Source organism: Electrona antarctica, assembly GCF_951216825.1.
Source record: "Electrona antarctica genome assembly, chromosome: 23".
In the NCBI taxonomy this organism is placed as follows: Eukaryota; Metazoa; Chordata; class Actinopteri; order Myctophiformes; family Myctophidae; genus Electrona; species Electrona antarctica.
In genome coordinates, this window is record NC_136804.1 from 33,737,420 (window position 1) to 33,761,716 (window position 24,297).

Sequence of the window (24,297 nt, forward strand, 5' to 3'; positions counted from 1 at the left end):
TATGCACCACTTTGACTGCATTACATGTGAATGGTAAAGCCATAGAAGACTAATTAATGTATCACACGGTGTGATACATGGGTGTGGCAAGAAGTAATCAGACTAACCTGTGAAAGAACACTGGCGAAACTACTGACATAGCCAACATTGTCTACAGGGTGTGTAGGATGGGTGACAAATTCCAAATGTACTTTGTCAATGAATTTAGCTTTCTCTCTCCATTCTGTCATAAACTAAATAAAACCAAACCAAAACAGGGGGTAGAGTGGCTGGATGGTAACTGCAAGGTTGCCAGTTCGAACCTGGGCTCCCCCAGAGTTGGTGTCGAAGTGTCCTTGCACTATATATTTCTAAAACTATGAAACATTTCAAAGATTTCTTTTCATGCAAACATGTCCACCGTAAGATGAACCTAAATAGGTTTGAATGGGGTTTCTAGGTGTAAGTATGTAGGACTAGTAGCATGGCAAAGTTTGTGTTTTAAATACGTCGTAATTTCTCCCCCAGGTACATTATATATTTAAACTATTTTCAGCAATGGTACACTTATTTTTTCAGTGGGTAGATCTTGTTGAGCTGGTCATTTTTAAAGTAGATCTCACGTCATAAATGTGTGGGCACCCCTGGTCTACACTCTACTACTCTATTTGTTGTATTTTATATTCAGCTCATCTAAATGATTCTCACTACCAGTCTAATGTTAATAACAGCGACTACACTGAGTTTTCATACTCATACAAGTTATTTCATATAACATTTAGGTGAACCCGTTTTCTTTTTTAAATATTTAATATTTCATTAAATTTCTTCTCTTCTGAAAAATAAAAATATATTAATTTAAATTAAGACACATTATTCGTTAGTGTTATTTATTAGGACTTACTTAGTGTTATATTATTGTGTTATTATTCATGTTCACACCAGAAAATGAAATGGATGTAGTGCTGACATTGTAAAGTGTAATGCGAATGTATTTCAGGGTGTTGGTGGATGTCATGTATTTAAGTTTTCCCACATTATTAGCTATTCGCATTGCTTAATAAAATATTCAAGCCTGCTAGCTTTTTAATATGCAATATTTAATTTAATTATATATTTCTAAATGGAAAGTCCCACAATTGTATGTTGTTGTGAAATGAATGGGAAGCAAAAATGTTTCCCTTATGTTGTATTTCAATCAGTTACATTAGTTTACCTGAATGTAGTAAACATTTTTAGTAATGTATATTTATTACTTCCTGCTTAGGCCTACTTCACTTTTTAAAGTAGTGTTGAATACTGAACCTTGAGTGAGTTAGGTTGTGATTGGTGGTGATGGTTCTATTGTTCTCCTCTTTGGCCAATCATTGCAAGCCTCCGCCTCAGGCTCTCTAGTATAAAAAGAGTGTAGTTGTAACGTCTCCACAACTCCTCTCCAGAGTATCAATCATTTCGAACCAGAACTGACTGTGGACTCCAGACTTCAAGTGAAGATGAACAACAACAACAACAATTCTGCTCCTGAGGAGGGAGTGATGCTAGCAGACAGAATGGCTCGACAGGAAGAGGAGCTCACCTGTCCTGTTTGCTGCAACATCTTTAAACATCCTGTTATCCTGTCGTGTAGCCACAGCTTCTGCAGCGCCTGTCTGCAGCAATGGTGGACGGTGAACAAGAACAGGGACTGTCCTGTTTGCACAACAATGAATACCCTATGTGATCACTTTGACTCACTTGAAATACTACCTGAGGTTAATACTTTGTGTGAGTACTTTAATGTACTACAAATACAAAGAGGAAACTTTGTGTGAGTAATTTAGTACTGCATATACTACAAGACATAGTAATTAGTAGTGTGTTGAAGTAGTGTAGATCATTTGAATACTATATCAGTTTGTAACCACCTTTACACCTTGTTTGAGCTTGTATAGGTGTGCTATTTTTTTTTTTTTTAAGATATTTTTTGCGGCTTACGCCTTTTATTGTTTTTTTTTTTGAAGGGACAGACAGTAGGCTGACAGGAAACGGGAGAGAGATGGGGGAAGACATGCAGTAAAGGCCGTGTCGGGCTCTGGAGTCGAACCCGCGGCACACTGCGACTGGATTACCAGTCGGGTGCCCAGACGGTTACGCCACCGCCTGGGCCAGGTGTGCTATTTTTGATAGCATCCCTATTCCCCCAGAATAGGGATGGTGCTGGTGTTCAAGGTGTTAATTTAGTAAAAAATACTAAGGCAGGATTGAATCAATTAACATGTTTTCTGTCAAAAAAAATAAAAACACCACATAGACATCCATTGACATATGCATTACATGGCTTGTTAGTTAGTATTACAGTACACATGTCTGGGACACGTATACAAAAGGAGATTATATGATTATATGGCCAGGGAGTCATTTTTACTAAATCATTGGAACAGATTGAGCACCCCAACCTTTATGAACACATCTGTGAAGAAAGCTATTTTCAACTTGACCTTCTGATGATACTGATATGACAATATGAGAATCAGTGTTTGTCCACATTCGTCAGGAATTAAAATGCCATATTCATTATATTAATGAATGAATATGCATGCACTAGTGGTGCAATTGCAACTCGTCTCTGTGTGTTAACGTGTGTTGTTTGAACAGATTATCACATTATATTATTCATCATTTGTTTAGATCATCATAGAGTGCATTGCAAAGTGAAATATGTACTGTGTTATACCAGTCAACATTCCTATTTTTCTTCTTTTTCAAATAAAGGTTTGACAGCTACAGTTCCTTTGTGTGTTCATTACAGAGAGTACATCACATGATCACAACACATCTGTTTCAGCCACGGTTTCACCTCATTTAATTATGGGCATCTTGTACTGTGAACAATACAGTGTTTTAATGACAATGGAACACCATCCTTATGCACCACTTTGACCGCATTGCATGTGAATGGTAAAGCCATAGCAGACCAATCAATGTATCACACCCACCCAACAAGTAATCAGGCACTTGTGAGGCCTCATTCACACGTATCAAACGGATGTTCTTAGCTGTCTCTGAATAATGGCTGCCACAATGCAATTCCAATGGGAGTCACATGGTTTGACCAAACATTTGTGTTTGATGAGGCTGCAATCAGCAATAAAACACAAATGTTTGGCCAAACCAAAAATATCGAACAGATCCGTCTTGAGCACATGACTATAGAGATACTGTGTAGTGATTTGCGGGATTTTTGGACAAAATCTGGAGGAGTAATATTAAAAGATGTGTTTTACAAAAGTCGACCTCCTGGTGGCGCTATAACAGGCCGTTCTGAAAAACTGTTAGACGGAGTGCAAAACATACTCTATCCCCTCCCCATGCCTTCGGCCTGGTGGAGACAATAAGGGATAGATTGATACCACATGGGCCAAAGTAGCACTAATTCCAGAGACCTTCCCTGATCCACTGCTTACAACAGGTGACAGTCAGTCTGTGTCCTATGAGACAGACTGAGTAGAAAATAATTGTGCCATTTTAACATGATTATTATTATTGAGGATAGGTTGAAAAGTGAAGATTGAAGATAGGTTGAAAAGTGGTGAAGTGGTCCTTTACACATTGTAGTGCATTGAGCTTGTAGATCAGCTACAGTATGTTTGAATCAGAGTGTAGAGTAGGAGAGTAGCGACACGCTTTGATCTCGCCACAAAGCGGGTGCCTATGGGCTATAGTTCCAAACATTGCTCCTATGGCTGGAACTATCCCAAGGGGCCAGTGAGGCTATTCAACGTTGAAGCACTGGGCCCTAGTGGTATGAGGAGGGACTACAAGCGGACCCGTGGATTCATGACCGGGAAACCCCGTGCAGCTGGGCTTTAACATTGAGCGCTCGGTTGCACTTCCGCATTTGACCACCAAAATGTGGTGGTCAAATGCGGAAGTAGACGTTCTGAGACGGTACTTCCGGCAGTCTTCCGGGTGCTTCAAAACGCCACTGAGCAACTTCCACTGACATGAATAGCTGGGGGGGGCGGAGCTTCACGCCAGTTCAGTCTCTATCCTTTTATATACTCTATGAACTATCCCATTGAGATAAAACGAGCACTTCCGCATTCCATTGTTACAATGGGAGTCAACGCTAGTGTCGCCACTGTTACTATTCCACTCAGGTTTGAATGGCCCAACAATGAAATGGGGTTAAAGTGGTTAAACTGATGTGTACGTAAGCCTTGCCGAGCCATGAGGCCCATATAGGGCCTGTTTCTGTAGCGTGAGGCAGCTTGATGTACAAGTACACCCCCTGGACATGACGCTATAGTATGTCGCAGGGACTTACCCCCAATCCCAACCCTTGATGCTGAGAGCCAAGCAGGGAGGCATTGGGTCCCGTTTCTGGTCTGGTATGACCCGGCTGGGGATCGAACCCCGACCGCAAGGCCACTGAGCTGATGTGTAAAGCGATATAAACTCATTTTGCTGGGAACACGTTGGAACCCCTTCGAGGATCCCACTTGGATCCAACCTGTACTTATCCAACCTGTACATATGTTATTTTTACCTTTTAGGATGATTAGAATTTTGTTGTTATTAGTGTGGTTGCCCAAAGGCAACCAGACTATAGTACTTGTAACACTTTATTATTTTACTGGAGTAACCTTTTTTTTGAAACGCTACTCCTCCCACAGTTTTAACTGTACGCACTTGACCCATATGTCAAATTGACCGGAAAAATTGGGAATGGTGTGCTTGCTCATTTCTAAGAGAAATGTTGTATAGTTTAATTGATATTAATTTATTAGTGAATTAAATTTCCCCATTGACATGAATGGGAAAATGCGAAAAAATCACGTTCAAGTATTTTTTCCTCGGAGACCGTAAAGGCTATAGTTACAAAACTTGGAGGGATAATTCGTAATACTTACTAAAATTAATTAACTTATAATTATATCGGTCGGCCTCATGGTGGCGCTATAACAGCCCACTTTACGTTTTGGCTTATAACTCTTGAACCGTAGGTCGTAAAATCTAAATAATTTTTGCCCTGGATTCCTTGGGCAATGACGCATCTCCCCATATAGGCCACGCCCATTTGCGTCAGGATAGATTTTCCGCCATTTTGATTTTTCTTCAAAACACACCTTTATTTTCTATTTCTACAGATTTTGTCCGAATCTCACAGAAATCGGTACACATGATCTCTGGACCTATCGGACCGCGTTTCAATTTTTTTCAGATTTTTTGAATTTGTTTTGTCCGTATCGTTCGGCCTTAATCGTCGTCCGAAGTTAGTGGGAGGGGCCTATTTTACAAAAAATGCCTAAAGTCACGAACGGAATGTCCAATCCATCCCAAATTTGAATCAGATGTTGCGGGTGGTTTAATCAACCAAAAGCCAAAAGCGATTCCATTTTCATCCATAGGGGGCGCCGCAAATGCGAAAAATTTAACCGTTTCTTGCAGAAAAAAAGTTTTTTGGGGGGATAAATTCCATCCGAATTACTTACGCATGATCGCAGGGGTGACGCGACATTGTAATTGGCTGGCAATATCAGTGGGAGGGGCATATGTAAGCCACTGCGGCAACCACACTTTGCAATTTTTTAAAATTGCGACCTTTCTAGTTTAAAATACATTTCAATATTCCTTTAGGACTTAGGAGAATATAGTTAACAGATGAAAATATCTGTTAGTAGTGTGATCTGTCATAATGTAGATGCATTATTCAAATAATGTACATATGTCTTGTCTGTACAGATCAAAATGGAGTTGGAACAACTGAGGTCCGGGAGGTTTGACCAAGCAGAGGACGACCAAACACAACTCCACCAGCCATTACCAACTCCATCCTTGTGCCACCCGTGCCAACCACTCACCAGCCTTCAATCAGGCTGTCCACTCCTACCATGCCAATCACTGGGGTATTCAAATGCAAGTTTAAAAAATGGCAGCGTGGCCTGGGCCGTGGCTCAGCGGTCCAGGCACCTTGGCCGGTAGCCATGTCACCCCTAGGTTACGTCACCCCCCCCCCATCTCTCTTCCTGTCAGCCTACTGCTGTCTGTCCCTCTATAAAACATAAAATGAAGGCGAAAACCACAAAAAAACATTTTTAAAAAATGGCGGCATGCATAGTTTCCAGTAACCCTCCCTCCCTGTTTTCTTCTCCAGGTTCCAGAGTGGCAGGCTTATGCCTCGACCCCTAAGCCAAAGTATCTGGCTCATGCACAACCCCCCTAATCACACTGCCATCCATGTCCCGTGCTCTTACCACCACTACACGCCTTCGTGTGGTGATGACCTTAGTTAGATGATCATGCCGGCACCTTTAATGGCAAGGATTTTTGAGTTAAACTTAAAGAGCCCTAAGCCAGCTGTGTTTCTTAACCTTTCTTAACCTTTTGTTATCTGTGCATCGACATGACCACGCTGGCTCGCCAAACGTAATTTCATGCCGTGGTCATTCTAAGCCTTAGATCTAAGGTCTAAGGTCATCACTACATGCAAGCGGAGAGTGATGACCTTAGATGACCATTTCGGTTACGTAATAGGGTTGTGGCTGGGCTGAGGGAACAAACAGATACGCTCCCCCGTCTGTGTGTCCATCCTTCCGTCTGTTACCAGCTAATCTCCGGCACCGTTCGCTACGAATCTGTGCATGCACACACTCCCTTTTTTAAATAAATCAACACATGCTGTACCACACCATCAATCCTTATATACAATTGAAAACATGTCCCCAAAAGCACGCACAGGAACAAAAGGCACCAGCTACTACGTCACTGACACGCTGCAACACGCTGCAACACACACTGCAACAACACACTAACACGACACAGTCTTACCCTCCGCGTCGATCCACGGCTATCTCCTCATGTCGCGCCGCACGCCCACAGTCAACAACACCCGCGTAAAAACTGTCATTGCACTGCCACTACAGCCGCCTCCCGTCCACACTCACAAACATCAATATCAATAATAAACACAAACACGCCACAAGCACCGACACCCCCGCCTAATTTGTTGCCAGGTCTATGAAAACAAGCCCAGACTGCAACACGCTGCAACACACACTGCAACAACACACTAACACGACACAGTCTTACCCTCCGCGTCGATCCACGGCTATCTCCTCATGTCGCGCCGCACGCCCACAGTCAACAACACCCGCGTAAAAACTGTCATTGCACTGCCACTACAGCCGCCTCCCGTCCACACTCACAAACAACATCAATATCAATAATAAACACAAACACGCCACAAGCACCGACACCCCCGCCTAATTTGTTGCCAGGTCTATGAAAACAAGCCCAGAAAAAATGCCATTCAACACGCTACTTACAACTCGCTTACAATTCGCGGACCTGGCAACACTGCATCCTGTTTTCCCATTGGCTACGGTTGCTACAACACGCATTTGCACTGCATCTTGGGAGCAACACAGCTTAATGTAGGGGTCACCGATTGCTGTGCTACATCCCCCTCATGTCCTCACCACCCCGTTCGGCTACACCACACACACACTCACCTACACAATTCTCCACATGCAACACAGGGCCCTTATTGGCTAGCCCCCTCACATGGCGATCCCCACGCAACAAAACACAGCCAGCCACACACACACACACCCACCCACACACACACAACGCCCATGTTCGGAAATATCGCACTGAGCGCACTGTGCAAACCTGGCGTGGTACAAGCGGGACAAACCGACGCGCAAATATCGACACGAACAACAACAACAACACTACACGCACACGCGCGCGCTGCAACAACACACAGCTACGTCCAGTGTGTGTGTGTGCGTGCGTGCGTGCGCGGGGGGGAATTTGGATCGCCTCGCGATGCAGCGAAAATGCCACTACACTACACAGGGCTCGACAGTGCGACTAGGTACTCGCATTTGCGCCTTACAACATCACCGTGCGAGTTGTAACATTCACTTTGTACCACCGGTGCGACTACACAATCCGAACTTTAAAGCTACAACTTGCGCAGTTTACATCCACAAGAATGTGTCACTCTCTCGGTTCTGCACCGCTGCTGGAGAAGTATAGCACTGTCGCAGGCAGCGCCACTAATCCCCCCCCCCCCCCCCCCCCCCCCACACACCCCAGAGACGGAGGAGAGAGAAGAGAGCGAGAGAGACAGAGAGCACACACGTGAGTCCTGCAAATTATATTGACCCAATATTAATTTGTACAACCTAGCAAAGCATAAGATATCATGCTTTGGAGAATAGGCTGGTCTCTCTTTTTACAAGACATAAGCCATTGCATACAGCTTCTCAACCCTTTTAAATTGCAAGGACCCCCATAACTCTGAGAGTAAAACCAAATGGACCCATAAGAGTCCCATTTGTACAGTATCACAGTTAAACGTTATAACAGTCCATTTGGTTCCATTTGTACACTCTCAGAGTTACAGACCTGTAGGGTCCACTTGGTTCCATTTGTACACTCTCAGAGTTACAGACCTATAATGGGTCCATTTGGAACCCCCTCAAGGAACCATGAGGGTCCCTGGATCACACCTTTGACAGCCACTGCTTTAAATCTATACATAACTAATATAGAGCATATTTGATCCATTTATTGTTATGGATAAGAACAACAACACTACACGCGCGCGCGCGCACGCGCTGCAACACAAAACAGCTGCATACAACGCGTGTCACTGTGGACTTCTGTATCTGTGGACTTCTGTATCGCAACGCGGGGCAACGCAACTCTGGGATGAGCGGGCCGAAGGCCCGCGAAATTCTAGTATATTACAAACAATGTGTATTACATCATAGAATCTGATAATTATGAATCATGTGTCATTATAAAATAATTTTACATACCTTTGTATAACCAGACAAATAAAGGCCTATTCAGTCCAGTTTTCGGTGAAGAGGTGACCACGTGGTTAGTAAAAACAGAGAGATGTACTGTGTGAGCGCTGAGCACCGCAGCATGACGTCATGTTGTAGTTGGCAGTGGTGGATTAACCCAAGCTTTCATGTCATGTCATGATAGGCAAACATTAGGTTATTTTTCAGCGAAGAGATTTGGTGTAGAGGTGGAAGAAGGATAGGATATTTAGAGCGCTGAGGGCTCAACAAAGTATTTGTCGCCGTCAGGCAGAAACGTCTTGTCTACATATTTTAACTTTTTTTAGTTTTTTGCGTACGGCCTGCGTACGTGATCAAGCTACTGCGTCACACAAAAGCATCAAAAGTAGCAGATGGACAAGCGACGAAGCGCAATCTCCTACTTTTTTATTTTGTATTTCTTTCATCATGAAAAGTAACTCTGTTAAATGTTTCCTCCTGACAGAGACAATATAGGCTAGTATAAGTGTAATGGGGTTTAAGTGGTTACAGATACAGATCATGTTGGAGACCAAGAATTCTGAAAATACTGTAGGGTTTCCCGATCGGATCGGGTGATCGGAAATCGGAGAGAAAAGATCGGATTTTTAATTGTCTAATGTAAATCTCAAAGAAATATGTATAAGCAATGAGATTTTGTAAAAACTGTTGTGTTTATGCTAGTTGTTTTCCTTCTGGTCCCAGTCAGAGATCATCAAACAAAGACTAGTCACACTCAGAGGCGTGAAAGACACCTGCTTGATGGCATAGGTGTCTGTAGTACTCTCTCTGAATGAGAGAGATACTTTAATTTAAGAGTCTTAACTTGACTTCAGTTCTATAAGCTGTAGAACTGTATTCACTTTTAACCAATACATAATTATTTTGCTATGATTCCATGCTTTCATAGAAAGAAAAAGAAAAACACAATGACAGACATTCTAATAAAAGTATAGTCCCATTTTGCCTTTCAATAATTGAAAGGCAACACAAAAGACTAGACTAGACTGACATACATTAGGATATTTGCTATTGTGATATGGCATAAGTGTTATATAAAAATATAAAGATCGGATCGGGAAAGATCGGTATGTCTCAAAATCAATTGATTGGAATCGGATCAGGAGCAAAAAAGCTTGATCGGGACATCCCTAGAAAATAGCTAAAGATTTAATAAACGGCTTACATATGTATTTATTCCATTTTAGCCACTATACCTGGTGTTTTGGAATGTCTGGGTACTGTATACTGTATTATGCTATTTGTTAGTTATTTAATCAGTATTTCCCATTACATAATATGTTTGGGAAAGATCAGTGTAAACATTGATCTGATGACCATACTGCATGGCATCATGTCATACAGAAAAACAGTATCCATGTACTTGCTTTGTAGTGCTTTAATATAATCGTTGCTGACAGGAGGAAACTACACCTTTTTGAGTTTTCCTTCTCCATAAATCAGTGCTATTGAACACCCTTTACGCCTGTGTGTTGTTACAAAACCTCTTAACTCCACTGGACCCTCAAACTGTCTGCTAAAGTAACCAACACCTCTCCCCCTGTCATGCAAGTAATTGACAATATATAAAGTCACAACACCACCTTTGATGAGGCAGTATTGTTTTCAAAAATATAAAGGTTTTCTTCATTTCCAGAAAATTTTGGAGTTAGGTGGTTTCTTCCCCGACAGCAGAGAATATGATATATTCTCTGTCAACAAACAGGACTTGGTCTTTTCAAATCTACCCACAATGACATAATATCAGTGTTGTTATACGTTGTGGTGGCTATTAGCCTGGAGTAAGCACAGTGACTATAAGGCACAGGGTCCACATTAAATGAATACAGATGTGGGGGGTCGGTGTGTGCTATACCCAGGTATCTCATACACAAACCCAAGTATACATCCTCAATGTAAACAGCTTTAACGTGTCTGGATGCTTCCACAAGCTTTCCAGGCAGGTCCAAGGACATAACGTAGCCCAGTCCTAATGCATAATGAGGAAACTGCGACTCTGGGAATACCTCAACAGGCAGGTACCATTTAGAGCCCGGGTCTCTCATAACTACAGCTACGTTGGACACACATCCGGTCATATATTTGTCCTTGCTAGCGTTCAGCAGCATGTCGACCAAGTTGTGCACGTTTAGAAACATGTCCGAGTCAATCTTCATGGCGTAGGAGGCCATGGAGCAGCGAGAGTCCAGCCACTCCAGCATCAACATGGTCTTGATGGTCAGGTTATTGTAGCAGTCCAGGAAGTCACCCTGCAGCAGGTCCCTGTGCTCTCTGCTCTCCTCCAGCACTTGCCGCTGGGTTCGTTCTGCGTCTTCTCCTGTCGGCAGTCCCAACAAAAAGAACAGGCTCACTACTTTGCCCGACACGGGGCTCTCACTGCCCCACGTCCTACGGATGGCGTCACGGTGGGCTCTGTTGTGGGGAGCGACCGGGACGACCAGCACCACGAAAGGCTTCTGTTGTTCACATTTCTCTGGCTCGTCCACGGTGAAGTGGTAGTCGTGTGGATAAGCGACAATGTACGGGGACGCCGGCGCGGCGTCCTCGTACTTTGTCGCTGTTGTTGCATTTGTTATTATACTGTCATGCCTCCACATAACAGTGGCCCCCCACGACGGCAGGAACTCACTGTCCCAGATTGTGTACGTTGAGATGAGAAGAAGTAAGCATACGGACGGGATGAAGTATCGGAGGCAGAACCGTTTAGTCTTCCCTCCATGGTGCTGGATGTCTTCATTCCTGTGATTGAACATTTTCATAGAAACATTTGTCACAGACGGCGCATTGTGAGCTTGTAGAGCTATTTTCAAATAGCCGAAATGTATAAGATCGAAGTGGTTAATGTATGTTTTGTAATAATAATCACAATCTACTATAGCTAAAGTTTTCAAATAAATGTAGTGGAGTAAAAGTACAATATTTGGATTCAAAATGTACTATTGGAAATTGGAAATACTCATGTAAAGTACAAATAACTAAAAATAACTCAAAGTTAATTTAGACCTCTGGTCACGGAACACATTTATGTGAAGTCAAGTCACACACTTATAATAAGTAGGCTATATCTGAATAAGCAACTGAAAGGAATACCAGACACAGATGCTCACCATTAGGTTCAGTAGTTTTCTTAGAGACATATACGGTAGAAGTTACATGAATGGTTCTCCGCCAAAAATAAATCACACATATTGGCTGTATAGTTACAATTACTCATTATGGGTTCAATGACTTCTTTGCGCGCTATGAGCTTGTAGATCTGCTATTTTTCAATAGCTAAATTATAACATAATGTTTAAAACACCAAAAGGGGTTAACTGTCCTTTTGCGCAGATCACGCAAACCTCAGCAAAAAGAAAAAGGACAATATCGATGGCCTCCAACTGTAACTATAAACAGATTCTTTTCACAGCAGACACGATGACGGGTAAAGTAATACTGAAAGTAAATACCGTAGTAATGGATGCGTTTCATCTTTACAAAGAGACACTTACATGAAAGACAATTACGAATTGCACACAATTACACGAACGCATCTGTGTCGCTTCAGCGTTTAACCACTTAAACCATCATTTTAAATTTAGCTGTTGAAAAATATCAAATCTACAAGCTCATAGCGCGACACGAGTGCCGTGCTACGAGCTTGTAGATCTGATTATTATTATTTTTTTAAATCGTGAAAATGTGGCGCAAATCTTTGAATATAGATTTGCAGTGGACGTTTTTAACTCAAATGTTTGCTTCTGGGGAGGTCCCTGTCCCTGGAACAACATAATTTCAGATGGGGGGCCAATTACATATCATTTTTGGGGTCTGGTTGACATGAAATAGTTTGAGAAGTCCACTGACATAGAAACATAGGTTTATCAGAAAACGATTTAGAAGACATTTGTAGAATCTGGTCTCCCTTCCTAAATGGGTAGCTGCATTTACCTGTCAAAATGTTTGCTGTGAAAATTAAGGGTCCATTGTGACAGTGTGTCTTTTGTTCTCTGTGGCTCACCTGGATTCAGACACAACATGTGTTAGTGTTGCTAAGGCTTTCTTCATGTTTTCAACAAAACAAAGCCGCGTCCGGCCTGCGCATTAGACACCAAAAACACACAGCTCCTCCGCTGTCGATCCGGGATCTCCTCCTGATGCAGTCTAGAGCGCCCCAGTCCTTTGAGACACGAAGGAAATAGAGACGGATACATCATCATCTTTCATCTGAACGTGATGTTAATTTTCTCTTTTGACACTTATAGTACGTGAGTAGACTATACAATTCACACAGACTGGCCCTACGTATAAAGAGTGGAATGAGAACTGAAAGTTGCACCTGGAGTCTGGAGAACAACATTTTGGTTAGATTGACTGACGGTCATTCCTTTGCCTCAAGTCTGCGCTTGTCTCTCCACGCCCACACGGAGGGGTCTGAGAGAGAGGTTTGTTTTTGTGTGTGTGTGTGTCAGCACTCGGCACACCATTTCTGATGGTTCAACAAACATTCAAGGTGCTATTATTGTCACATGATGGACTCAACATTACAGCTGTATAGCAGCATTGCAGGCAGTGACTTATTTTTATTTTTTTTACTATTAACTACAGTACCATCAGTGCAAATCTAAGAAAGAACCAATGTTAATTTATAGAGGTGGCACTTATTGGAGTTGCTAGGAAATGTATTGCAATAACATGGAGGTCTCACTCCCCCTTTCCTCATTGTGAGAAGGTCCTCAGAATTGAATAGCTGTGTTTCTCTTGAGAAGATTACTTATCTTCTGCTTTCAATCTTCTGTGGGGGACAAACATTAAAAGATTGGAGAGTGAAGTGTGGTAATCAGGGACGGCTCCAGGGGGGAGGGGGCGGCTTTAGCCATTATAATGTCTCCCACATATAATGAGGTGGGCAGGGTGGGGTTGGAGAGAGGTGGTATAGTAAGCAAACACAATATTAAAAAAAAAAAAGATACAAATAATAATATCATGTATCATCAAATCAATAATCATGTTTGATGCAGCAGACCTTAAAGCTGCTATAAGCAATAATATGTCAACAGTTTGTGTTTTATTTTTTGGTATTCAGACAGCCAGCAAATGAGTAAAACGCTCCCAAAAATATTTAGTCTCTGTGACACATCTAGGGCCACAATCTGCATTCAAAGATGGGAGCATTTACCCATTGCTAGCTGTCTGAATACCAAAAAATAAAAAGGTCATTACAATTTTGACATATTATTGCTTATAGCAGCTTTAATGCCAGGGCGGGAATCTATAATCCATTTGTAAGTAAGTGTGTGCGCCCACACGGAAGGAAGGCTTCACATGTCATTGGAAAATGTGCATTTTGCTGCCACTAACACCCACCCACGAACCCAAACATGTCTACACAGTGCACACCCCACCTCACCTGTATGAGTTCATGATGAAAGATTTAGTCAATGAAACTGTTAAGCCTTTTCATACTCAACTGACAGTTACAACAGAATGGTGTATTGCACTTGTAAAGTTGCCCAAAGGGCCAAGGCTCCAAGAACAGTCAGAAATGCAATTTAAGGGTCTTTATTTTTCCCCAAAACTCCTCCACTAAAGTCCAGTACAGATTCAACAGTGCGAAAACAGAAAACATGTTGTGCTCAGCAACGTCTTATGTCTTGAGAGATACGTCCCGATGTTCTTATCGAGCCCATGTGTACCGTCCCAGCGTCACTTTAAAAGCGTAATTGTGTTTCCCCGGACAGCACTGGTTGGCAGGTATCAATACACTTTTAGACAGACATGTTTGTGCCAGCATGGATGATTACATTTATTTCTTGATTGCCTCTTGTATTGATTGTTTAAACATGATGACGTCATGGGCCACTATGCTCCATAACAGGCTTGATAAGCCCAAAGCTTATTGATAACGGGTACTCAATAAGCTTGTTATCAGATGTTTCCGGGTATCGGTAATCATGCTCCATCCCTATATACTGTAGCTACACAGTCCATATGCACTCATTCCATCTCTTCTATGCCAGTGGTTCCCAAGGTGGCGTCCGGGGACCCCCAGGGGTCATTGAGGCAGTTTCAGGGGGTCCCCAGCTAAATGACAAGAACCAAATGGACCCTTATGGGTCTAACAGGTTCCATTTGTACACTCTCAGAGTTAAATTAATATTGATTTTACCATATGAATTGGGGGTCCCAGAGATAGAAATGCCATTAAATGGGCATCCGGTTGAGAATCACTGCTAGAGCCATAGAATTCTTCTCAAGTGGGGGGGTAATGGTATATGGGCATATCTTTTTCAAATGGGTGTCCGCGGGCTAATACATGTCAATTTGGGGGTCCTTGGCATGAAAAGGTTTGGGAACCACTGTTCTATGCAACACAAGAGAAGTATGTGTAACAGTGTTACTGTATGAATAACTAACAAGAGTCGTAGCATGGTCTTACACAACGTACCTTCATAATTAAAAGGTGCCACAATGTTCTTGTTTAAGGAACTCTCTTACATGATTTAGTAGCAGCCAACCAACAATAGACATGCAGCTACTTCTCCAGTGTCAGTGGTTTAACGTAAGGATATAACGTGTCATACTGAGTTTCCTTGAACCTGCCTCTGGGGATCAAATATAACGTTCACCATCTCACCTTATGTAGCAGTTACAGTATATAGCAGTGGCTCTCAATCTTTGCACAAATGGATCTTTGCACAAATCTTTTCGCAATTGTGTTGTACAGACCTGTAATTGGGTCAATATGGAACCCCCTAAAGGACCCTGCCCCTGAGGGCCCCTCGATCGCACTTTGAGAACCACTGTTATCGTGTTATACTATAAATTTCAGCTTTCTATGCGTTATCGCAAGATCTCGTATACACTTTTTGCGTTTAGCTAATTTAAGTGGCATAAAATACACAAATCATACAAACAACAATGGACACAACACTATGAGGTTATTCTGAAACGTATCGCTGCAATGATACTAAGATAACAACGTAACAATGGGGAAGTGACTCGCTTTTCCATGGGAGGACATGCATGGCATAAGATATCGAGAATGGCAAGTAGTAGTTCCAGGCAACTGGAACTAATGTATGTGATGCTGTATAGGTAACCGGAAGGCTCACCCCAAAACACGTTTGTTTCTGCCCGACAGGCAGTACTGTACACTGTACAGTAATCTGGCAGTAATAGTAACTTGAACCTGTAGCCACCTTTCAAACAAACTGAACCACAACGGAACCCCAATTGTTGTAATCTATCTCCTCAGTCTTCTCATGCTCAACTCAGGTCTCTAGAGGCAAACCCACTACATTGTGTTAACTAATCCAAGCCATTAAAAACTGTACCCTGCTTCGGGTCCTTGATGCTTTCCACACTACAACGCCCCTTAAACAAACACTTAACCTGTTTCGGAATCTGTGTCAATACATGTTAAATCACAGTTTTGGCTATGTGTTGTACATAAACAGATCAATTTTCACATTAATGGTTGTATTTTACATTCCCACACCCCAAATTCAACAAAACTCTACCAAACTTAGTTTTTTGGCTTTTCTGTCTTTATTGATAGTATCAAGTGAAGACTGATAGGAAAGAGAGAGAGAGAGAGAGAGAGAGAAGGGGAGAGACATGCAGCAAAGGTCGTCATGAACGGGAATCGAACACGCAACGTGCTGTCAGGCCAAAGCCCATTATGTGGCATGCGCCTGGACCACTAGGCCAGCAGGCACCCGAAACTCAATGGCTTTGCTTCTTTTTAACGTGTCAATTGTTTTTAAATGTGACAAGCACCATGAGTAGTGGAGAACGGTATTTTGCTCCCCTGTATGCCTAGTGTATACTGTGGAAGTGACAATAAAAACTGATTCTGAAATCAGATGGGGCGGCAGTGGCTCAGGGGTAGAGTGACTGGATGGGAACCGCAAGGTTCCCGGTTCGATCCCTGGGGCTCCCCCAGAGTTAGTGTTGAAGTGTCCTTGAGCAAGACTCTGAACCCCTAATTAGTGTGGTTGCCCTAACAGGGCAACCAGACTATTGTTATTGTACATTTGGATACTTTGCCGCACTACTCCTCCCACAGTTAGTGTGGTTGCCCTAACAGGGCAACCAGACTATTGTTATTGTACATTTGGATACTTTGCCGCACTACTCCTCCCACAGTTTTTGCCGCACACACTCGAGCCATATGTCAAATCGACCGGCTTCATCGGGAATCGTGTGCTTGTATTTTGCTAAGAGATCCATTGTATAGTTTAATTGATATTAATGAATTAGTTCTCCATAGACTTATAATGGGGAAATCGAAGACAAAATTTAAGTATTTTTTTCCCTTGGGAAAAGACTTGGGGGGGAGGTTCATAATAATTATGAAAATTAATTGAAAGGGAATTACATCAGTCGGCCTCATGGTGGCGCTATTACAGCCCACTTTGCGTTTTTCCCTATAACTCTTGAACCGTAAGTCGTCAAATCTAAATTTATTTTTCCATGGATTCCTTGGGTCATGATGCATTTCCACATATAGGCCACGCCCATTATCATCAGGGAAAAGAATCCTGCAAATTTGAATTTTCTCCAAAACACACTTTTGGCTCCTCCTCCTCCTACAGATTTTGTCCAAATCTCACAAAAATCGGCACACATGATCTCCGGACCTATCCGATTAAAAGACCAACTGCAGAATTTTGGTAGTGCGTATACTTCGGCCGTAATCGTCGTCCGAAGTTAGTAGGAGGGGCCTATTTTAAAAAAAATGCCACAAATCACGAACGGAATGTCCAAACCATCCCAAATTTTAATCACATGTCCCGGGTGGTTCAATCAACCAAGTTCCAAGTTCCAGGAATTCCATTTTCATCCATAGGGGGCGCCGCAAATGCGAAAAGTGTAACCGATTGTTGCAAAAACATGATTTTGGGGGGGATAAATCCCCTCCGAATTACTTACGCATGATCACAAGGTTGACGGACATTGTAATTGGCTACCAACATTAGTGGGAGGGGCCTATGTAAGCGACTGCGGCAACCACACTTTACACTTTTTCTAAATTGCAACCTTTCCAGTTTATATTCATATTTGAACAGAAAAGAGAGGTCGAGCTTGTAGATCAGCTATTTTCAAATGGTCGAAATGTATATAGAGTTGAAGTGGTTACAGTAATGTATGTTTTTCTAATGAAAATGTAAATCTTCAAAGTAACTAGTAACTAAAGTTTTCAAATAATTGTAGTGGAGTAAAAGTACAAATGTTGGCTCTGAGATGTAGTGGAGTAGATGTAAATGTATTGGAAATTGGAATACAGTCAAGTAAAGTACAAATACCTCAAAATTGTACTTAAGTACATTATTTGAGTAAATGTACTTAGTTACTTTCCACCACTGGGTTAACGGCAGGAGGATGAGTTAACAAAACGTCAACAAAGAGAGAAGTATATGACAAAGCTGTCCGTCTGATGACAAAAAAGATTACGAAAGAAAGGAGAGAGAAGTATGACTAAGACAGTGGTCAATGTTATCCTCAACTTCATATTGACATCTGTTGTCCACATCATATCTCACACCAGGGCTGCAGGGCTGAATTATTCAGGCCGCGGTAGTCAAGTCATACACCCAGCCAGGCCACCCTATCCCTATACCCACACGCATGTACGTTTGGATTACAACAGAGCCATAGACTAGTATAGACAGAGTTGCGACATTGAGGGGGCAGAAAACAGCCCGGTCACGTGGTTCATGTACTCACGCGAGCCCTATCGACTACAATAGATCTCTTAAATACCCTCCGAATTACTTACACATGATCACAGGTGTGACTTGAAATTGTAATTGGCTAGCAACGTTAGTGGGAGGGGCCTATGTAAGCGACTGCGGCAACCACACTTTGCAATTTTTTAAAATTGCGACCTTTCTAGTTTGTTCATGTCATGATTATGAATTAAATACCCAGGACCTGAATGGAAACAAGACCGCAAGGACTTTTTTCTGATTTCATTTCTGTTTGACCGTACCCTGTACTGATACATTTCTGCCAATAAAGTATTCATCAATCAAACTTTGCACCTCACTTTGACGACCAATGACCTAAACAACTAGCTTTGTTAACACATGGCTACATTGCTTTGTCAAAGCTGAAAGTAGCAACAAAATGATGTGACATTTCCTCCAGAAAATCAAATTTTATTAATCAATCAAATGATTTGTTTTCACAACGGACAACATATTACACAAAATGAGAGGGTTTAACAGTAGCAATCACATGACAACCATCATGGGAAGCATGTGTTCAGCATTTTGCTGTTGCATGTTTTGTGAAATCTTGCAACGAGCAAAAACATTGACAATATTAGATCTACAAGCTTGCATCGCAACACATTGCAAATTTGTAGATGTTTGCTATTCGTCGTATGACGAAATACATAGGGCATAAGTGGCTAAAATGAAAACAAACAAGGTTCAGTCCCACATGGAGAGACTGATTCAGCTATAAGGCACAATATAGTGTTAGATCTGCTCCTCCCGTCACGTTCTCTGTCAGCTGGCCGTCCAACCTGGAGTCATACAGAGCAGTGGTTCTCAAGCACTTTCACGTCACAAGGACCCCCAGATCACACAAGGTCACAAGGACCCCCAGATCACACAAGGACCCCCAGAACACACAAGGTCACAAGGACCACACAAGGTCACAAACACCTCCTTCTAGTGACAAACAGTGAGCATAGCATTGAATGATCCACCAGCATTATGCACTACTGAATGACAATTGAATGTTAAAGCGTAGATCAATTACTGACCGACTAGCCATCATCATTACATACACTGTTCTTTTCAGACAAAACTAGGACAATGATTATGTTTTAATGACAATGGAACACCATCCGTATGCACCACTTTGACTGCATTACATGTGAATGGTAAAGCCATAGAAGACTAATTAATGTATCACACGGTGTGATACATGGGTGTGGCAAGAAGTAATCAGACTGTATTGTCCAATTATGGATGGACGAGAGATATTGGGTGTTACCATGTGCTCAGAGGGAGAGGAGAGCTAACTCTCTGAAGTGGTGGGTCTTCTACATTCCAGTAAGGCCATAAAGGGGGGTTTTGGTGATAAGCCACCTTCCTGGAGTGTAGAGGGGTCTACCAGACACCTCACAGAGGTGGGGGTGATGACTCACTGAATGGGCACATATAATGGCAGGGGAACAATGTGTAAACAAGTACCACTTTAATCCTGTCATAGGTGATCAATATGTGTTCTAGAGTCCATATTTAGATATTGGGTTACCAAACACCTTTATAATAATATCTAAGAGTCTACCGGTTAAGCTGGTCATAGAGAGTGCCAGGCTTGCAGCACAAGGAGTGTGGTGCAAGTTAGCTGACAGGCAAGGGCTTAGAACAGCCTATCTCAGGCAGAGAAGGGGCCACTGGGCTTTTGATTGGCCGGGGAGGAGGGACCTGCTGTATGTGGGGGAAAGCAAGCAGGGCCGGAGTTAGATTTGAAAGGAGACCATCAGGGAAGCAGGAAGGCGGGAGGCCAGTGGTGAGCATATAGAAATGTGTTTAATTGATATCATGTGTTGTGTTGTGTGATGTTAGATTATAACAATGTATGTATCTGTGCCTCTCGTTTGTCTCCCAGATTTAAAACCATAGCAGGTATAACCAGGTGAACATGGGTTGTAGACTACCATAGGTGAACTTAAGTTGGTAGTGTTGAGCTAAGTGTACCAAGATCGACAGGGGCTGAACTCCTCAAAGACAGATAGAGAGGAACAGGCTATTAGGCAAAGATCCCGAGTTCTGTATCCACCTGTGTCATGGGGAGGGAGAAACAAACCAGTGTGTATGTTGTATGTGTTTGTATTGTATAAAGAGCTAATAAACCTTATAAAAAGCATGTTGAGTTTGTAAGAGAAGCGATTATTGGAACATTTAGTTTGGCCTATGCGTGTTAATTCTTTAGTAAATCCCGTCTGCTGCTAGAGTCTGTCGGATACTCGGCTAATCTCCCGAAATCCGGACACAGACTAACCTGTGAAAGAACACTGGCGAAACTACTGACATAGCCAACATTGTCTACAGGGTGTGTAGGATGGGTGACAAATTCCAAATGTACTTTGTCAATGAATTTAGCTTTCTCTCTCCATTCTGTCATAAACTAAATAAAACCAAACCAAAACAGGGGGTAGAGTGGCTGGATGGTAACTGCAAGGTTGCCAGTTCGAACCTGGGCTCCCCCAGAGTTGGTGTCGAAGTGTCCTTGCACTATATATTTCTAAAACTATGAAACATTTCAAAGATTTCTTTTCATGCAAACATGTCCACCGTAAGATGAACCTAAATAGGTTTGAATGGGGGTTCTAGGTGTAAGTATGTAGGACTAGTAGCATGGCAAAGTTTGTGTTTTAAATAAGTCGTAATTTCTCCCCCAGGTACATTATATATTTTTAGGATGATTCGAATTTTGTTGTTATTTTTTCATGTCATGATTATGAATTGAATACCCAGGACCTGAATGGAAACAAGACCGCAAGGACTTTTTTCTGATTTCATTTCTGTTTGACCGTACCCTGTACTGATACATTTCTGCCAATAAAGTATTCATCAATCAAACTTTGCACCTCACTTTGACGACCAATGACCTAAACAACTAGCTTTGTTAACACATGGCTACATTGCTTTGTCAAAGCTGAAAGTAGCAACAAAATGTGACATTTCCTCCAGAAAATCAAATTTTATTAATCAATCAAATGATTTGTTTTCACAACGGACAACATATTACACAAAATGAGAGGGTTTAACAGTAGCAATCACATGACAACCATCATGGGAAGCATGTGTTCAGCATTTTGCTGTTGCATGTTTTGTGAAATCTTGCAACGAGCAAAAACATTGACAATATTAGATCTACAAGCTTGCATCGCAACACATTGCAAATTTGTAGATGTTTGCTATTCGTCGTATGACGAAATACATAGGGCATAAGTGGCTAAAATGAAAACAAACAAGGTTCAGTCCCACATGGAGACTGATTCAGCTATAAGGCACAATATAGTGTTAGATCTGCTCCTCCCGTCACGTTCTGTCAGCTGGCCGTCCAACCTGGAGTCATACAGAGCAGTGGTTCTCAAGCACTTTCACGTCACAAGGACCCCCAGATCACACAAGGTCACAAGGACCCCCAGATCACACAAGGTCACAAGGACCCCCAGAACACACAAGGTCACAAGGACCACACAAGGACCACACAAGGACCACACAAGGTCACAAACACCTCCTTCTAGTGACAAAACAGTGAGCATATAGCATTGAATGATCCACCAGCATTATGCACTACTGAATGACAATTGAATGTTAAAGCGTAGATCAATTACTGACCGACTAGCCATCATCATTACATACACTCTGTTCTTTTCAGACAAAACTAGGACAATGACTATGTTTTAATGACAATGGAACACCATCCGTATGCACCACTTTGACTGCATTACATGTGAATGGTAAAGCCATAGAAGACTAATTAATGTATCACACGGTGTGATACATGGGTGTGGCAAGAAGTAATCAGACTAACCTGTGAAAGAACACTGGCGAAACTACTGACATAGCCAACATTGTCTACAGGGTGTGTAGGATGGGTGTCAAGCTATCTAGTGTATTTTGCAGTTTCCCTGCTTGAAAGGGATGGTACAGACCATAGGGAGATTTTAACTGGGTTTCACTCATACAATGACCACACAGTTTCCTTCTTTTTACGCTTCTTTACTTTGTTTGTAGTTGAGTACAGTTGTACAGGCATGGGCATTGAGTAAGCAAGGCAGTAAGGTGAAAAACCTTAAAGGGAAAATAAAAAATAACTATTGTAAGTATAATGCACATTAAATCAATACACAATACACATACTTTGCATATCTGTTTTAAACACCTGTAAATATCATTCTTACTTAGTAGTGTCTCTTAATCAATTCATTTCTACTCAATTCGTTTTTAAACTGTTTTTAAACATAAACTCATGAAATGTAAATTAAATAAACTGAATTAATTAGTATCATTGACCCGTTTTTATCAACCAATAATCAATTCAAATGTATTTTAAATCAAATAATCATGTTCATTGTTCATGTCCAATTGGCCATCATGTTTCCTTTGACTTCTAGTCATCACACAACAACAAACAATAACAACTGTCCATGAACTGGCATGCAACCAGCATGATCTGTAAACAAATTAACAGTTCTCTCTCACCGGCTGTCTCTCCAACTTTTATATGGCTGCACCGTTCTGCTGTGATGTGTGTGTTGCTCCTGTTTGGATCCACACTGTTGTTTCTCATGGAGGTTTGTGTAGGATTTTATCTTTCCTCCTCTCTTCCTGTGTTTGGCCAACGCCCTACTCTCAGGTGCAGTGAATGCACTGACGCTGATTAGTCAGGCAATTGGGGAGTGATTGAGTGACAATCAGCTGAGTGTCAGTGGCAATGAGTGTCAGTCCAGATTTTAACCCCTTGCTCTCCATTTCTCCAAGTTGACTTCACAATGGGTGACAAATTCCAAATGTACTTTGTCAATGAATTTAGCTTTCTCTCTCCATTCTGTCATAAACTAAATAAAACCAAACCAAAACAGGGGGTAGAGTGGCTGGATGGTAACTGCAAGGTTGCCAGTTCGAACCTGGGCTCCCCCAGAGTTGGTGTCGAAGTGTCCTTGCACTATATATTTCTAAAACTATGAAACATTTCAAAGATTTATTTTCATGCAAACATGTCCACCGTAAGATGAACCTAAATAGGTTTGAATGGGGTTTCTAGGTGTAAGTATGTAGGACTAGTAGCATGGCAAAGTTTGTGTTTTAAATACGTCGTAATTTCTCCCCCAGGTACATTATATATTTAAACTATTTTCAGCAATGGTACACTTATTTTTTCAGTGGGTAGATCTTGTTGAACTGGTCATTTTTAAAGTAGATCTCACGTCATAAATCTGTGGGCACCCCTGGTCTACACTCTACTACTCTATTTGTTGTATTTTATATTCAGCTCATCTAAATGATTCTCACTACCAGTCTAATGTTAATAACAGCGACTACACTGAGTTTTCATACTCATACAAGTTATTTCATATAACATTTAGGTGAACCCGTTTTCTTTTTTAAATATTTAATATTTCATTACATTTCTTCTCTTCTGAAAAATAAAAATATATTAATTTAAATTAAGACACATTATTCGTTAGTGTTATTTATTAGGACTTACTTAGTGTTATATTATTGTGTTATTATTCATGTTCACACCAGAAAATGAAATGGATGTAGTGCTGACATTGTAAAGTGTAATGCGAATGTATTTCAGGGTGTTGGTGGATGTCATGTATTTAAGTTTACCCACATTATTAGCTATTCGCATTGCGTAATAAAATATTCAAGCCTGCTAGCTTTTTAATATGCAATATTTAATTTAATTATATATTTCTAAATGGAAAGTCCCACAATTGTATGTTGTTGTG

At 41.6% G+C, this 24,297-nt stretch overlaps 1 protein-coding gene across 1 annotated transcript; it reads right to left on the reverse strand.

Annotated features, from left to right (window-relative positions):
- Nucleotides 1-9,189: 9,189 nt before the first annotated feature.
- On the reverse strand, nt 9,190-23,180 carry LOC306916153 (beta-1,3-galactosyltransferase 1-like). The gene is made up of 3 exons (XM_079493910.1): nt 23,042-23,180; nt 12,823-12,981; nt 9,190-11,561 (listed from the first exon to the last, which is right to left on the reverse strand). Exons 2-3 carry the CDS (start codon nt 12,867-12,869, stop codon nt 10,517-10,519), a joined length of 1,092 nt encoding a protein of 363 aa, XP_079350036.1. The 5' UTR covers nt 12,870-12,981; nt 23,042-23,180; the 3' UTR covers nt 9,190-10,516.
- Nucleotides 23,181-24,297: the final 1,117 nt, after the last annotated feature.

What these genes read in the sequence shown, in the direction of transcription:
- LOC306916153 (XM_079493910.1), bottom strand. Translation starts at nt 12,869, where the DNA reads ATGAAGAAAGCCTTAGCAACACTAACACATGTTGTGTCTGAATCCAG. An exon ending in CATGTTGTGTCTGAATCCAG is followed by an intron (nt 11,562 to 12,822) that starts GTGAGCCACAGA and finishes GTTCAATCACAG; the next exon opens with GAATGAAGACATCCAGCACC.